The sequence below is a fragment of the Lithobates pipiens genome, unplaced genomic scaffold (genome assembly GCF_037356315.1).
Source record: "Lithobates pipiens isolate NorthernLeopardFrog02 unplaced genomic scaffold, aLitPip1_a1.2 Scaffold_13, whole genome shotgun sequence".
NCBI lineage: Eukaryota > Metazoa > Chordata > Amphibia > Anura > Ranidae > Lithobates > Lithobates pipiens.
In genome coordinates, this window is record NW_027507718.1 from 202,070,779 (window position 1) to 202,089,359 (window position 18,581).

Genomic DNA, 18,581 nt, shown 5'->3' on the forward strand with positions numbered 1-18,581 from the left:
TGATATGTGGTCTCCCAACGTACACAGAACATGAAAATGCAATATTTTTTGTAAATATAAACTGCTAAATACCCTTTCCCATCAGCAGTTAGAACAGTCTTTTGACTTCTATCAGTGTCTGATTAAAGCTTGTAGGAGGAGTTCTCATTCTCCTGATTGTCCTATGAAACTGTAGGACCCCTGACCCACTGTCTTGACAGTGCTGATTGGTCCTGTGCTGATCACATGCACTCTTCCAAGAAAAAAAAAATTCTCTAGCAATACCACCAAACTGAGCATGTGCAACTTGCCCCAAGGGTCTGTTCTATCAGGAGATAGGGTCCCCAAACAGTTTTTCTACACAATACAGAGGATTAAATGCTTAGGTTCCACACTGAGTAGAACAAGCATGCCTTACTGCAAATACCGATGGATTTTACTGTTGTGGGTTTAGTAACACTTTAAACCAAACCTGACACTGTTATGTGGGTTATGCACAAAGAAATCACCATCAATGGTTGCCCAGAGTGATTTCAGTGATTTCAGAGACATTCACTTGTAACAGTTGCTAAGGGTGACTGCAGAGACTGAGCTTAAGGCCCATACACAAGATATGAAAATCGGATGTAAAAATTTATACGACGAGCTGTCTGGCGATTTTCGGATAATTAGTATGGTGCTTTCGACAGACGATTTCACTTTTTCGGCAGACAAAAGCTGGATGTGCAGACTATAAAATTTTTGTTGGATGTGAATTCAACGTCCGGTTTTCATTTCAATAGTAAGGTTTTGGTACGAAAAAAATCGTGAGAGCAAGACTAGGCATGCTCAGAAATGAAAGAACACATACAAAACTATTCAACACATTACATCCTTTCTGACGTTGTATTCTGTACCTTTTCACTTTCGACATGAGACTAGCATGCCACAAAAAACTGACATTCGGTCGTCCGAAAATCTGATCGTGTGTACGAGGCTTAAATTGCCTAGTCAATTAGATCATGACAACAACTGAACTCAACTGTGACATTATTTCAGGAATTTGCTTTGGGCAGTGTTTGAACAAAATAGGATACTATTAAAGGCTACTGGGGGGGTTATTATGACTTAAAGTAGAACTATAGGCAAAACTTTTTATTTCGGATAGAGTAAGGGAGGGTTTTAACCTCCGTCTGATCTTTTTTTTTTTGCCATCTGTGTCCCATTGCTGAGATTTCCCTTTGCTTCCTGTCCTACAGCCAAACAGGAAGTGAGAGTAAATCCCTTCAAATTAAGGTGATTACTTGGGGACCCCCAGGTCACTAGAACTAGTTTCCCCTCTATTACTTTTCTGGAGACAATCCAAAATTTGTGATTTTCTTTTACTTTCATCTTCAATGATAACGGTAAACAGGACGAATAGAAAGGGAGAATTTCCTTAACGGGAGCACAGACAGCAATAAAAACTGACAAGTGCTCTAACCTACCTCTACTCTATCCAAAACGAAAAAAAAAAACTTTTTAGTGATACTTTTTTTGTTTACAAACTATTTTATTTGGTACAGAAGATGGTACAAAAATCTTTGACATGTGCCATACAAAAAATATAATACAGGTATTTTACATACAAGGCACAACAAGAAAAACTTTTTGATATATGACATAGTCTTAAGGGGGGTTATTATTGCTAAAGGTTGTTTTCTCTGTAGCAAAGATGTTTTTGCAGTTTTTGCATATTTTTATTGTGTTTTATGTATAACAAATTGTACTGTGCTTTTTGTTGCACTGTTAAGATGCTTGCATTAATATTTTTGGAATTGTTACACAGGTAAGTTTTATATAAGTTTTTTATATTTTACATATGTATCTTGTTTAGTTTATTGCGCTATTATTTATTTTATGCATATAAGAGGAAGGCGCAAGGTTTTATGAGACAAAGGGATTAGATAGTAAGCACCATTACATAGGCTGTAGCCACATATAACTTGTATGTATAATTCTGTAATGTAGGAATAGGATACAGTCATTCTCCATTTAGTAAGGGGCAGCTGTGCCCTGGACCTCCCTGGAGCAGGGCCCGATCACAGCTGTGCTTCTCCAGTTCCTATGCCTCTGGTCAGGTCACAGGGTCTGCACCCCAACTGTCTATTTTAATTACCCCCCTTGGTCTATTTTCATCCTAGAAACTATACTGTCCATTCTTTTTTATTTTTTTGAATAACCGCCTGGCTTTTGTCCCTTTGTCTCACCAAATATTTGACTAATACCCTTTTCCCAAACCCCAATACATTTCACATGACTGATCAATGATCCTTTTTAAGCCGGGATCGGTGTGTACTTTGTGTGTGGCCACAGTCTACAAAGAGCCGAGATGTATCTGTTGGTATAAGCATTGTCTAAATTCCCTGCTGCCGACTTTGTCAGAGGAAGCTACTGCTGTCACAATACAAGAGCAAGTTCTTACTGTTGTGACACTTCATTTGTCTGGGCAGCAGCATGCTTGAAAGGACGGCTGCCCTGTTTTAGTGGAAGTATGTCAGACAATCAAACCCAGTTAGGCTAACGAGTTGTGACATGTTAAATCATGCTTGAACTCTGAGAGCAAAAATAATGTAGAAACAACTCTGAAAGTCCAGGAAAATAAATAAATAATGTGCTCTCTGGAAACATGTTTGTTGATGAGGGTGAAAGCTTTGTTTTAGAAACATATATTGCACACACATGTCGCCTTTACATAATGCAACTTCCTATTTTTGCATTGTGTATTCTGTTTAGCGTGGGCTTGGCTTTTACTCATTTTATGGATGAAGAGAAATAACAAGCTGTTTTAGTAGTCCTTTTTATTACATTTTATGTGCTTTCATAAAAGTTTATTTTACTTTGCTTATAAAAGAGTACAAATAATTAAAGCTCATTCATTTAAACAGCAAACACATGTAAATGTTTGTTTTAAAGTTAAATCTTGGGTGCGGCAGGATGGCATACTTGTAATGAATATGTCCCCAACACTTTAGAAATGTTTGATTTTATATTATGCTTTTCCAGAACAGGGTGTGTGTAAGGCATGCCATACATTATGCAATTCTCTTTCCTTCAACCATGGGTTGAAGGAAAGAAAATGACTCTATTCACCGTCTGTGTTGTTGGGGAAATCCTTCCCACAGAGCTATTGTTCTCTGCCGGCAGGGAGCGCAAGGGTGCCTTCCCCACCAGTCCAAAAACACTTTTAGCACTAAACCCAGGGGAAATCTTCCATCCAACTTCTTTCTTGAATGCTTTTCAAGGGTGGATCCCTCCTCCAACTGGGAAGTCCTCTGAACACATTGCAAAAAACACACAGGATGGCGCCACCACCTCCTGCATTACCATAAATAATTTGTATTGAATCCACAAATTGATTCTCACATGCGTACAAAAGATCCCAAGCCAAACAGATCTGCTCCAGCTGGCATGCAATAGCGGTACATCCTAGATACAAATGTGTGGACAACTGGCGCATTTCGGGGGTCCATAGAGCTCAAGCCTTCCCCACCAGTAGAATGCAAGGATCACTGCTGGCTACTATAGCCACTGGTAGTGATCAGCAAAAAAAAAAATGACAATCTGGTTATACGTAAATTGATGGATGGATTTACTTTAGTACAACCTTACAACCTGCCCTGCAAAACTAATTTCTATTTATAAATGACTTAATTCCCTTATCTTGCACTGTACTCTTTTGCTCATTAGCTGCCTTGGTTTTTACTAGGAGATGGCGCTCTCTCCCAGTGCCCCTCCCTGTGCATGGCCCATTCTATAATTAACCCCCAGCATATGAAAGTGAAGTTAACCCTCCTATTCCTTATAGTCAAGGAAGTTTCCATCTTAGCCTCTGTTTGATTTGCAGTTTTCATGGTGCTGCACATGTAATCAGTTGTGACACCAGCCTTTTGATGGCTTGGCCGTTCAGTTTAGAGCACAAGCAACTATGGCAGTTATCATTCTCGGCATGCAATAAAAGTAACTGTTTTGGGAAACCGTTGAATTGATGGGTTTAGTTCCACCTTAATACAGAGGAGGACACTGTGATGTGGGCTGCTTAACCACTTCAGCCCCGGACCATTTTGCTGGTCAAAGACTAGACCCCTTTTGCGATTCGGCACTGCGTCACTTGACAATTGCGCGGTCATGCGACATGGCTCCCAAACAAAATTGGCATCCTTTTTTTCCCACAAATAGAGCTTTCTTTTGGTGGTATTTGATCACCCCTGCGGTTTTTATTTTTTGCGCTATAAACAAAAATAGAGCGACAATTTAGAAAAAAAGCATTATTTTTTACTTTTTGTTATAATAAATATCCCCCAAAAATATATAAAAAACATTTAGGCTGATACATATTCTTCTACATATTTTTGGTAAAAAAATTAGCAATAAGCGATTATTGATTGGTTTGCACAAAAGTTATAGCGTTTACAAAATAGGGGGGTAGTTTTATGGCATTTTTATTAATATTTTTTTTTACTAGTAATGGTGGCGATCAGCGATTTTTATTGTGACTGCGACATTATGGCGGACACATCAGACATTTTTGACCAATTTTTGGGACCATTGTCATTTATACAGCAATCAGTGCTATACAAATGCACTGATTCCTGTGCAAATGACACTGGCAGTGAAGGGGTTAACCAGGGGTGGCAGTGTAGGGGTTAAGTGTGTCCTAGGGGGGTGTTAATAACTGTGGGGGGCGTGGCTTTGTGTTAGTGAACATTGATCTCTGCTCCAATAACAGGGAGCAGAGATCAGTGTCACTTGTTGCTAGGCAGAACAGGGAGATACTGTTTGCTTTCACATCTCCCTGTTCAGCCTCCCCGTGAGACAAACGAGTTCACGGGACTCGCAACCCGCCTCATGGGGGTCCCAACCGGCGTGCACGGGATGGCACGGTGGCATTCTTAAAGGGACATACTTGTACGCCCATATGCCTGTCCGTGCCATTCTGCCGAAGTACATTGTCGTGCGCCGTTCGGGAAGTGGTTAATCCAAATTTAAGTTGACTTTCTTGAAGTGTTTAAAGTACCTTTGAACTATAGTCTGGACATGCTGAATTCAAATCTTAATGAAGTGATGGTCATAGCTTTAAACAAGCTGTGATCTGCTTTTTTTTCTGCACTCCCAGACTAAAGGTGGCCATAGATGGAGCAATTTTCTTCCTTGCAACCTATGCAAGAAAATCAGTTAGTGTTGATGGGGAATCCTTCCTGCAGAGCCATTGTGTTCTCCTGGTGGGGGACGTAGGGAGCCAGCCCCGCTGGGAGAACACAGTGATTAATGCTAGCAATAGTCACATGTAAAATCCAACAGGCTGGTTGTACCCAAGTTGATCGATCAATCAACTTGGGCATATTCAGCCTGCCCATACATGGTTTAAATCTCGACTGGTCCCTGCTGAACCGGCTGAGATTCAAACTGTCTATGGCGGTCTTATGCCTGAATGGGGCTTATGGACTTAGAGAATGGTGCTTGAAGAATGTTAAAGCGGAACTTCACTCTCTGAATCAACGTTGCCTTTTTTTAATCCCTATGCTGTTAGCATTAGCAAACAGATAGGAAGGTACAGTATATTATATTCACTTGTTTTAACCATTTCAATACTGGGTACTGTCACCCCCCTTCCTGCTCACACCAATTTTCAGCTCTCTCACATTTTGAATTACAATTGCGTGGTCATGCCACATTGTACCCATATAACAATTTTATTTTTATTTTTTTCCCCACAAATAGAGCTTTCTTTTGGTGGTATTTGACCAGCTCTGAGTTTTTTATTTGTTGCTAAACAAATAAAAAAAGACCAACATTTTTGAAAATAAAAAGTTTTTCTTCATTTCTGTCATACTCCAAGTCATGCTTCCACCGCCTTATCTCAGTGAGGCCATATACCTGTACCCAATCATTAAATGAAGTGAAGGATTTACCACCGCCCCCCAAGTGGTCCACAGTTGTGTTCAAAACAGCATTGAAGTCTCCCAGGTAAAGCAGGGGGCCTGGGGGTCTAGACAGGAACATAAGGGAGAATTTGGAGAGTAGGTCTGAGGAGAATGGGGGAGGGATATAAACATTTACCAATGTAAATATCATAGAGACCATTTGTAGTGTAAGTATGACAAATCTTCCGTCTGCGCCAGCCTTGACATGTAAAATCTCTGCTGGAAGGGACTTATCCAATAGAATATAGACCCCTCTAGAGTGGGTCGTATGGGTAGCATGAAACAAATTAGCTAGCTATGAGCGCTTAAGGCCGCATACCTTTGTGCTAGTGAGATGAGTTTCTTGAAGGCATATTATATATTATGTTTTTTCAAGACAGAAAAGACCAGGGACAGCTTCTGAGGTAAATTTAAACCTCTAACATTCCAAAATATTATCTTTAGCGGCTTAATCAATGCATAATAATTATAGTAAGGATGCAGAGCATAAGGAAAACATTGTAGGCTGTGCCACCCATAGCATATACAAGTAATTGTGTGTGAAACTAAATATAAAAGAGAAGTTAAGTAAATGAAAAATTGAACACAAAAACGTTTTTTTGCAAAAAGCCAGCTGCAAACATCATCAAAGGCTGGAGAAGGTCCAGAAAAAAACTCCCTATTCAACCCTCCCTGCACAGCCATCCCAAACATAGTGAACCTTGGATCCCTGAACAAAACACTCAAACCAAGGTTAGAAATGTCCCATGGCCACGCCACAAACTGGTATAGGGGGTTGTATTGGATCTGTAAGGGCTCTTGGTAATGGACGAATTGTCCTGATTCAGGATAGGAATTGACTGCAAATGAGAGGGGCACAAAATTGCAGCGGCACATACCACACTCCTGGACGTGGGCCGGTGAGAGTTACATAGAAGGTAAGTCTGAGCCCTAAATCCAAACAAAACAGTATGCTGTGCCAACAGACCTGGAAATCTCAGGATCTTCAGCATAAAGTTAGAGAAAAATCCAGGTATCGATAGCCAGGGTCAGTTGGGCTCACGTCTAGGTACGGCTCCAAATCGGTCATTCAGCCAGGCCATATCTTCTTTTGGGCTTGTAAAGAAGTGAGCTTTACCATCATGGATAATATGCAACTCATCAGGGAAGAGCATAGCATATTGTAGGTCTTCGGTATGTAGACGATCCTTCATAGCCGCGAAGGAAGTGCTTTGGACTTCAGCCGAGGAGTCGGGTTAGACAGAGATGGTATTGCTATTATATTTGAGTGGCCCTCTTTCCCTGGCAAAACATAGAATTGTGACTTTGTCTTGGAAATTAAGAATCCGTGCAATGAGAAAGTGCACAGGGGCTCCTGGGGGAGGAGGGCGTGAAGGTGTGTGGTGTGCCCATTCGATGGCAAAGGATGAAGTTTCATCATTGCCAAAAACGTCCCATAGCCAGGACTGGAGAAAGCATTCAGGGCGAGATCCTTCCATTTTAGGAGATTTTTTTCTCAAGTCCGTATTTGGTCAGCAAAAAAATCTCCTAAAACGTTAACGCATGATTAGGCGTGAGAAGCTGAACAAACACAAGATAATTGGAGTTATAGTCGACTAAGAATTAACAACTGTTCATCACCTCAGGAAGAGAAGGTGGAGCACAAAACGGTGTCCCCTAGTTGTATATGTTTTTACTACTACACACTTGCTGTCTAGTGTGTTTTAATAAAACTTTTTTGGACCCACTACACTATGAGAGGCTTTTCCTTTACCTCTAAATGAGCCGGTACAAGCACCCAGCAGGATTTTAGGAGCAACGCCAGTGATATCCGTCACAGGTGGTTCTTCTCCCCAGAGGATTCATCCACACATGCTGTATTTGACTACCTGTAATGGGGGGTCAATACGCTCTGATGAGTAGGATGCACATATGAATGCCAGTGAAGAGAGGACATATTGATTCACGGATGTTTTTTGACCACAGGAGTGTCGTGGACAACACAGAGTGTTTGATGGGACTTTATCTCATACTCCATTGAGATTCTTAGGAACTTTAAAGCATTTTATTTTACATATCACAGTATTTATGTTAAAGAATGCACATGCACTTTATTTGAGCGTGGTTAATTAATTCTTTTTTTTCAATAAAAAAAAAAAAGTGTATGTTCTGACTATAGATCTCCTTTAATGCTGTTTTCTTACTTAGGCCGCGTACACACGGTCGGACTATCCGTCCAACTAAGTCCGTCAGACAATCCGACAGACAGTCCGTCCTACTTTTGAATGAACGGACTTGACCACACACGACGAACAGACAGTCCGCTGAAAGCTTGCGCGATGACGTGTACGGCACGTACGACGGGACTAGAAATACGACGTCCAATACACTGCAATGCAACCTTCGGCCGTGTAAATCCTTTCTGAGCATGCGCCATACTTAGTCCGTCGAACTAGCCTACTCACGAGCGGACTGTCCGCTGAAACCAAGTTTGGACGGACAATATTACGGAAATTCCGAAAGACTTAGTCCGCCAGACTGTCCGCTGAAAAAGTCCGCTGAAGCCCACACACGAGCGGATTGTCCGCTGAAACACGTTTCAGCGGACCAAGTCCGTCAGACAGTCCGCCCGTGTGTACGCGGCCTTAGGCTCATTCAAATAGGCCTGTATCTTATAATAGGGAAAGCATGTACTTTTACGGGGGTTGAGGCTCAGTTTTGAGTGCTACTGCTGTAGAATTTGTCAGCTGCTATATATAGAGCTATATATAGCTGTATTTAGTTTTTGAGGCCTATTGTTATTTACATAATTTTGTATTTACTTATCTACATAAATAATGACAGCTTTAAAGTATATGATTGTAATTAAGGATTTATATACAGCTCATCTACTTGCATTTGATGTTCCATTTTTAGCACCTGTGCTGAATTAATTTTTATAATTAACATTAAAAACAGTATGACACTGTAGTGAATTAGAAAGACAGAAGAAAGCATAGACATTTTGTGCAGTTGGTTATTTTAATATGTAAAATTTTGGGTTGGTTTATTAAGGGAGTAAAAAAATCTTCACCTTTCAGAGTGATTGCTAATTCCCCAAAACAAATTTTCACTTAGTTTAGTAAATACGTTAAAGCAGCATTTACTTCACTCATCCAATCATGGGCAAGAAAAAAATGTTTTGTTAACTTTACATTGCATGTGATTAGTTATTCACTGTCAACACAAATTAATTAACCTCAACATGTCCACTAGTAATACCAAGCATGGTTCATAGTATTAATAACAATATTATAAAGACTAAAACAAGGATACTATAAAGAAATAAATATATATATATACAAGTATATCTTGTGTTCAAACCAAATACATGATCATACATAGATTTCAGAAGTAAAATTGGTAGAAATTACCATGTATACTGCATATGATTTACTGCCTTTCATGAAAGAGCAGAAAAGCACACACGTTTTTTAGTAAATCAAGCCTTATACAGCACAAAATACACAAACCCAATCACACTAGTCTTCCTTTCTCCCTCTCTTTGTCTCTCTCCCTCTCAGAAGAGCTTATATTATAATGTTCCAACCACAGTATTATAGAGATATATAATAAGAACCCAATTAACTAGGCAACATTATTAGACGTAGTAAGAAGATACCACAGCAAGGAGGATCACACAAACCCAGGGAGTTCATGCTGAACCTTCAAGCAGAGAGTAATTTTTGTGAAACTTTAAATTCACCTCTGTCCAATTAGCAAGGGAATGATTCAAGAAGCAGTTTGGCTAATATCACACTTGAGATCCCATGGCTGGTGAAAATGTGATGGGATCATTAAAATGTACAATGTAAATACTCATTCATTCCCGCACTGATGAAAATGCTGAAAAATGTAAGTCACCAGCGAGAGAGCAATGCCTTGCTCATGCAAAGCCAGCAAAGCAGAAAGATAAGTATTTCTCTGTCATTTCCTGCATAGTGATTGTGTTGCTGGTGAGTTGTAACCAGCAGAAGGTTTACAAGTCTAACAAGGCCTCAAATATGGACCAGAGAGCAGAAAAGTTGAACTGCAAGCACCTTGGACTTATTAGCACTGTTTGTCCATATAGAGCGAGGTCTACTAACTGCATTGTTAAAGTCCACCCAAGGCATCCCATTTTTGTCTCCTTGGATTGAAAGTCAAGCATGATCAAGGTAGCTTAATTAAATATCTTAAATACATTTATTTAACTCCTACTTAATGGTAAATGCAGCTGGGAAGGCAGATTATTTCTACAGCCAGCTAGACAATACTGAAGGGGTGGGAAGAAAAAATTAGGCCTTAAAATAATTTCCCTAAGCTCAGTGCCAGCATCTAGGACAGCACAGCAGCAGCAATAATGACAGCAGAGCAGTGAGTTCTTTGCAGAATGCTGTCACCCAATCAAAGGAAGTGACTGTCCAACAGGTCTATAGGCAGGATCAACAGGTATTTGCAAAATGTTCCAGAGGGTCAAGAACTTGGTCTTCAAATGGGCAACCTACTTTGCATATGTGATTTATAAGGTAACTACTCCCTGATTGACATTATTTAAATATATCTGACTTTATATGACCTGGCCAAAAATGTAATCAATTACTATAACTGAGCATATAATTATTCCCTGTCTAATTGCACATTTCCATCTGATTATCATAGAGAGTGTTCCCTTATTATGTTAGAGTAACTCACCTTTGCGATACTCATCAAGCTAATTTCTATGATCTTTGATCCCTTCATAAAAAAACATACGGCTAAGATATTTTGCCTATTACCACCACAGGTTGAGAGGGTCAACTAGATCAGTAAAACAGAATATAAAGTATAACACAATATGCATGGAAATGTTACAGTTGTGTCTTTGTGGCTCAGCAGGTTCCTAATATAATATACAGTAGTGTAAGACCTTCTTCATTTTTCTAAATACACAGGAATTCAACAAAAGGAATTACTTGACGTTTTATGAAGAGCCTGTCAAAGTCTACATCCCAAACATGTAGTACAGCCATTAAAAAGTGGCCTAAATACTTACATATTTCAAATGAGCTTAAAATAAATCTCCTGCTAAAATTGTCTATTTTTTAAGGCATGTGAAAATGTTGTAAACACTGTTTTTTCTTTTGTTTTTGTTTTTTTTACGGTCTTGTTTTTCACTGTGTTATTCTGATCCCACTGCTTGTCTTGACCCTTTACCCATGACAGAAAGTGAGGTGGAATTAAAGATGTTGTTGTCATTGGAACAGGAAAAGACTCCATAGTTTGCAGTGTGGATAATTGTTCCTATGATAACTGTCACAGATTGGATTTGAGCTCCGATACAGTGACTTTCCCTAGACTCAGATGAGGTCATCAGTCTGCTGCAGGCAGCCTACCACAAACTTCTCCCAACTGTAACATTGCAACAATGTAACTTTGAAATAAGGTTGCAGCGGGGGTCGATCTATGTTAGGAACTTGTGAATAGGCAAGACCTTCACAAGCACCAAGGTCTACATTACTGTTTCTTCCCTGAGCCAGCATTTATCCCTGGAAGCTGAGTCTGGATGATACCCAAACAAAGGTGGATTCTTCTTTCTGGAGAGGAGACCAGAAGATTTTAAAGCGGGTGCTGTGATTTTTGTGACAGATAATAACTACAGTACTTTTAAGTTCTACACTTGCAAATTATAAAGCATTTAGATGTTTTAAAAGGAGAAACGGTACGCAGTTTAGGCAGATTATGGCTGATGTGACAGGGTGATTTACATACTCCCTAAAACTAGAAAGCTGTGCTAATGACCACATGTGATCTTGAACCTTTGTGATTGAAAGAACTAAAATCCAATGAATGAAAGGGGTGGGTCAGAGTCAATCTGCCTGGGTAGAAAAAGGATAGATGACATCAATGTGGCATGACATCAATGTGGATAATTTCATATCCTTATACCATAAATTACAAGAGTGTACCTTTTCATTTACCGCCCTCCTTGTAACTAAATACAAATTATTAAATCAGGCATCATCAAAAATTTTGCATGATATTTTTCCTGCAATTCTTTACTATAACAGTCACTGCTTCAATAGTGAAGTGTCGACTCATTGACACGTTTCAAACGTCAGAAGATATTCCAAATATATCCCAAGCTTGATAAAACAAATGTCTTTTATTTTCCCAAAAGTCTTGAATCTTTTTACTGCCATAGTGTAGAACCCCATATTTATATTTATATTTTATATTGCAAGATAAATTTAAGGATGCAGATATGAAAGTGCATAACTTGCCTTACCAAGTAATTGTATGAGCGCTAAATGCAATTTTTGCATAATTAGAAAAAGAGGAATGGAGAACCTTTAATTTTGGTCACACTATTAGTAGGGATAGCAGTAAAACAAATGGAAACCGATACTGCTTCTATACGCGCACAGAACATGTCTTGAAAGTGGTGAACTCTCAAGCATATCTGACTTTATCGAGTCAACAAAATCAGCTTAATCAATTGATCACTTCACTCAAAATAGTCACCAAGCAGATTTTCAAAAATTCACTCACCTCTAATTATTTCCTAATTACATAAATGATAACAGTGCCAGCAAGCCCAGCCATACACTCTTCTGCAAGTTATTCATCACTATTTTTTATAAATAGGAACAGAAGGCACACATTTATAGGTGTTCTAAGGGTCATTAGTTCCTCTTAATTATAATCACCTTCATTAGTTTTCCTGCTCCAGTTTAATTATACACTGTCAAAAGTACAAATTTTCCTTTGTAAGCCTTTTTAGTTTGTACCACTGCTGTTAACATATTTGGCCGCATTTAAAATCATTTTCATTTTGACCCTTAACTGCTAAGCCAGGGTGTTGGGATTCATTACTCAGAATATCATGGAATGAGATGCACTCAAATCAGATTTGCTAATTAAACAAGAATATAAATACATTTAGCATTTTACATGCTGCAATTCATATTATTCATTCATGCATATGTTTCTTATGAAGGAGGTCATCCTCAGGAAGCAACCGACCTCTGAAAATGCTAGTTGCTTCCTGTTATGCCGAACCAGTGTTTTTCATACTTTTTGTCTTGATGACAAGTATCAAGTTAAGTCAGAAATTCTAATTTGAATAACTGCCTTGTATTACTAACTCAGAATGAATAAAGCCAAAAGATCTGTGTCAGAGCAGGCCAACTACTGTTTTTGGAGAATATTCCCATCAGTTCTGATAATTAAGAACAGTTCTAAGGACTAACACTTCCAGCTTTGATACCAACTATTGTCCCTTTTGTCCCTTGCATAGAGCCCCTGAAATCCAAGGTGCTCTGTCACTAAAACAGGTACCATTTTTTTATGATCACCGGCTTAGTTCTACCCTCTTCCACAGCTTTCCGCTTAATATTGGCTGAAGTCCATCACAGTGATGGTTCAACAGTATAGCACAAGAGGCTGGTGGGGGTGTGCAAAGCCAGTGAGCATTGTAGTTGGTCTATATTTCCACAAGATAACGCCCTAGATTTTATATGTATATATAGATATACAGTATCTCACAAAAGTGACTGCATCCCTCACATTTTTGTAAATATTTTATTATATCTTTTCACGTGACAACACTGAAGAAATTGTACTTGCTTTGTCTTCTGTCAACTTCTACCTTTCACTTTGCACTTTGTTTTACATTTTTGATCCCCTATATGTGAAGTTGGAATAACACTTACACACTTGCATACTGTGCACCTTTTTAAATGGTATTCTTTGAATTCAATAAATCTTGTACTCCAAGGTTTAAATACCCTATCAGGTTACCTATTATCTGTTTGTGCTCAGAAGGGGAGATCCCTGTTTTGGAAACACAACAGGCAATGAGGGACATACCCTTCATAGACAGTTATCACTAGGATATTTGTTCCCATTGAAATGTTTACCTCTTGCAGGGCAATTGGTTGGCACAGGGCCAGGAAACTAGCAGTGATTATGTTAGTAGTGGTGCCTACTACAGTGATTTCTGGCTTCCCAAAGAACGGCCAGGTATGACTCATGCACTACAAAGGTCCAAGCTGGACTAATGTAACTATGCACAAATATACCCACCTAAAGTTCAGCTTTGAATAATTACCTTGATTGACAAAATTATTTAGCAAAAATAGAAATATTGCACAAGTAATCACAATGTGAAGATTTCTGCAAGAGCCAACGTGTGACAAACACAAAATCATTTTCTCACCACTAAAAAGCATTATACTGCACTCTACATCTACTCTTCCTTTCTCCTTTTAAATCAATTAGATGTATTTCTTTATTTCTTCTCTACTTATAACAAATAATATTAGGCTTTAGGTAGATAAGGTTCAGGTGCACTTCACAGAAATTTGCTCCCTGCTTCACCATACTGGGAAAAATGTACTGCATGTTTGCACAGCTCAATTGCAATGTGAATAGGTAATAAATTCTTCTTCTTACTCTATATATATATATATATATATATATATATATATATATATATATATATATATGTATATATATATACAGTATCTCACAAAAGTGAGTACACCCCTCACATTTTTGTTCATGTGACAAGACTAAAGAAAGGACGCTTTGTTACAATGTAAAGTAGTGAGTGTACAGCTTGTATAACAGTATACATTTGCAGTCCACTCAAAATAACTCTGCACACATATATTTATGTCTAAATGGCTGGCAACAAAAGTGAGTACACCCCTAAGTGAAAATGTCAAAATTGGGCTCAATTTGCAATTTTCCCTCCATGGTGTCATGTGACTCATTAGTGTTACAAGGTCTCAGGTGTGAATTGGGAGCAGGTGTGTTAAATTTGGTGTTATCGCTCTCACTCTCTCATATTGATCACTGGAAGTTTAATATGGCACCTCATGGCAAAGAACTCTGAGGATCTGAAAAAAAATGTTGCTCTACATAAAGATGGCCTAGGCTATAAGAAGCTTCCCAAGACCCTGAAACTGAGCTGCAGCATGGTGGTCAAGACCATACAGCAGTTTAACAGGACAGGCTTCACTCACTCGTCATGGTCGACCAAAAAAGTTGAGTGCAAGAGCTCAATGTCATATCCAGAGGTTGTCTTTGGGAAATAGATGTATGAGTGCTACCAGCATTGCTGCAGAGATTGAAAGGGTGGGGGGTCAGCCTGTCAGTGCTCAGACCATATGTCGCACACTGCATCAAATTGGTCTGCATGGCTATTGTCCCAGAAGGAAGCCTCTTTTAAAGAGGATGCACAAGAAAGCCCACAAACAGTCTGCTGAAGACAAGCAGACTAAGGACATGGATTACTGGAACCAAGTCCTGTGGTCTGATGAGAACAAGAAAAATGTATTTGGTTCAGATGGTGTTAAGCGTGTGTGGTGGCCACCAACTCTGTGATGTTGTCATGGAGGAGTGGAAGAGGACTCCAGTGGCAACCTGTGAAGCTCTGGTAAACTCCATGCCCAAGAAGGATAAGGAAGTGCTGGAAAATAATGGTGGACACACAAAATATTGACACTTTGGACCCTATTTGGACATTTTAAATTAGGGATGTACACACTTTTGTTGCCAGTGCTGTGGACATTAATGGCTGTGTGTTGAGTTATTTTGAGGGGACAGCAAATGTACACTATTATACAAGCTGTACACTCAGTGTCATTTCTTCAGTGTTGTCACATGAAAAGATATAATAATATATATATTGTACATATATAGTATATCACTTAAGGTTTATTTAATTTAATATATACTTTTGTGAGATACTATATATATATATATATATATATACAGTATATCACTCATGGTTTATTTAATATTTGTTAAGCCAATACACATTAAAGAATACTTAGTGACTAACTTTTTGGACCTTTTCTGTTGTTAGTGGAAGTTCATATAACCTACCTCCTTAAAATTTACTCTGGTTTCTTGGTTCTATGGTTGAGTCTATTTCAAACTCTTTCAAACTCTCAAGTACTTTTGGTGTCAAGGTTACTTCTCTCAATAGCAAAATGCATTTAAATAATAGTGCCATGATACAAGACAACACGAGTAGTGTACACTCAGCCTTACTGTCAATAGCATAGGCTGAAGTACTGTATGGAAAATAAAAAAATGACTTTATTCATTTTGAGATTTTTAAAGCCGTCTTGTAAAGTTAGTCACTTTGCATTGCAATTAAGACTTTTTCACATTGACATCACTGTTAATGATATATTTTTTTTAATTGCATAATGGATTCATGATGTAATTCCATATCATGCTGGGCTTTCCATCTGCTAAAGTATTCAGCTATTTCTTACAAATGGTAATATTGTTCGATTTTAATATTTTTTTTTTTGCTGATGCTGCTCGGATCGTTGCTAAACTGGAACTCTTTATTTTTATAATCCATTTCCCTGAGTTAATAAAGCAGATCACTTCTTTATTATTATACTAAATGCCAAGAAAAAAGTAAGAAGAAAGCCGTATTAAAAATATAATCGTTGTATAATTTTCCATCCTAAGCGGAAGCATGCCTGATCAAGTTTCAATTAAAATATTTTCAAGAAAGTACTCCAACCCACTGTGTTGATATAACCTTTACTTTTGGCATTCATTTATGAAACTGCAGTCAAAGATTAAAAACTGAGGAAAATTATGCAAAATATGCACTAGGAAGTCTGCAGTGAATATGTTCCTATGCATAACAAGTATCAACATTATTCTAAAAAAATAAATAAGAACTGAGAAAACATGAAAAACATGCATAATACTTCACATTCACATCACCTAAACGTGTCACCGCTTTTGTATACAAAGTAAAATGTAATAATTTAACCAATTTGCAATTATCCACTGTCATCACGTACTGTATATTTGGTATGTGTTTAAATATTAATGATAACAATACTTATTTGTCAGTTATGATCAGTTCTCAATAGCATGAACATGATTTATGTCAAGGTATACAAATGTACAGCTACTATTTAGCTTACATGTGAACTTGCTCACATACTTAAATTCAATCATGACATAATTTTAGTAGCTTTTCTGACAGCAGGTTTGATTACAGTAAATATGGTTATATTTAAAAAGTATATAATATGACCTTCAATCAAATACTTTTTTTATTGCTGCAACTCCATTTTATATCAATATTTGATATGAATGCATTCCAGTATAAAACACAATATAAAGTGAGGCTGAAACTGTAAAAGAGAATGTGAATTTCCAGATAGCTATGTTAATTTTGAATGCCCAGTCAGGTGAAGGAGAATTGGAAAATCTGTATTTGCCTTGAGTATTTAGGTAATTTGTGAGAATTTAGCTTCTCTGTTTTCATTTTGCTAAGTGGACATTCTTTATTTTTTTAGCAAATCAACATCAAATAACTATAAATATGTTAATGTTTTAAACTGAGCAGGAATGAATCCCTTAGTGTGTATTTTTACCATTTTTGGTTATTTTCATTTTTGAATTGAGTAAATTAGATTAGTTGCAATATCATGTCAGTGTTTCAATCATTTGGTTTTAATAGCCAAAAAAAATAAATTACCTTGACAAGTATTGTTCTTTTCTTCATATCCTTCTTGACACATACACTTTCCTATTGGAACAAGCCATTCCCCCTCTGCACTACAGTGCATTTTGGGAGCCTCCTCAGTCACGGAATTGTTGACACACATTCCTGATACTTCCAAAAGTTGTGATGAATCTGCTCCAGTGATTGTGTCTTGGAAAAGTGCTAAATTACGCACCACCGATGGACACTTTTTGTAGTAAACACGGACAGAAACCAGAGCAATACAAGCTCCCACATCTTGGAAGGCAAGGTAAAAACCTTTCTTGGTCAGTGGTCCCACATCTCTGATCTCAGTGTTTAGCTTCATCACTCTGTCTCCCAAGTCCAGCTCGGTAAAGCTTTCATCAGCCGCAATAGTATCGATCTTGATGTACTGGTTTTCTCTAATGTTCCTACTATCTTCTTCACTTGATTCAAAATAATATACATTAAACGTTTCTTTACAAGTACCAAGTCCCCCTGGAAGACTGTTGCAATCCCTTAGTGTAAATTTGAGCTCAATAAAGATTCTTGAAGCCCCTTCATTGGATATCCAACTAGTCAAGAGCCAATTGTTTTGATTCTGTTCCATCACTTTGCACACTTGATATGTATGTATTGGAGCATAGTTCTCATCAACCTCACCAATTTCTTCCCACTGCACAGCAAAAGAAAAAATATATATTTATTCATACAATTTAAGCATACAATAAATAAATATATGTATATATATATATATATATATATATATATATATATATATATATATATATATATATATATATATATATATATATATATATATATATATATATATATACACACCCTCTATCTATATATATACATAGACATGTATGTCTTTCCCAACCATTTGATTTGATTTAGTCAGGCCAAAGCATAGATGATTTTGGTGGTTGCATTAGGGCCAGTTGCAGGGAAACTGTATTTTATATAGAACAAAGATATGGTTACAAATGTTAATAAATGTTTACTTCACTACAATTACCATAGGACAGCAATAAAGTATATGTAGAGCCCAAATATTTATTCAGCTGTGGAAATAGAATGAAAGTGTTAAAGTACCTGTCATATATTTATTGTGGGCTGCAAACCCACTGAACAGATTCACCATCTTTATTTGTCCTCGT

The 18,581-nt window shown here is 37.8% G+C and overlaps 1 protein-coding gene across 3 annotated transcripts in view; it reads right to left on the bottom strand.

Moving 5' to 3' along the window:
• Positions 1 to 18,581, bottom strand: part of EPHA5 (EPH receptor A5) — a 512,956-nt gene that overhangs the window by 352,401 nt on the left and 141,974 nt on the right. For all 3 annotated transcript variants that reach the window (XM_077476128.1, XM_077476127.1, XM_077476126.1), the window contains exon 3: positions 17,428 to 18,091. In XM_077476128.1, the coding sequence (XP_077332254.1) occupies positions 17,428 to 18,091 (664 nt within the window). The remainder of the gene's footprint in view (positions 1 to 17,427; positions 18,092 to 18,581) is intronic.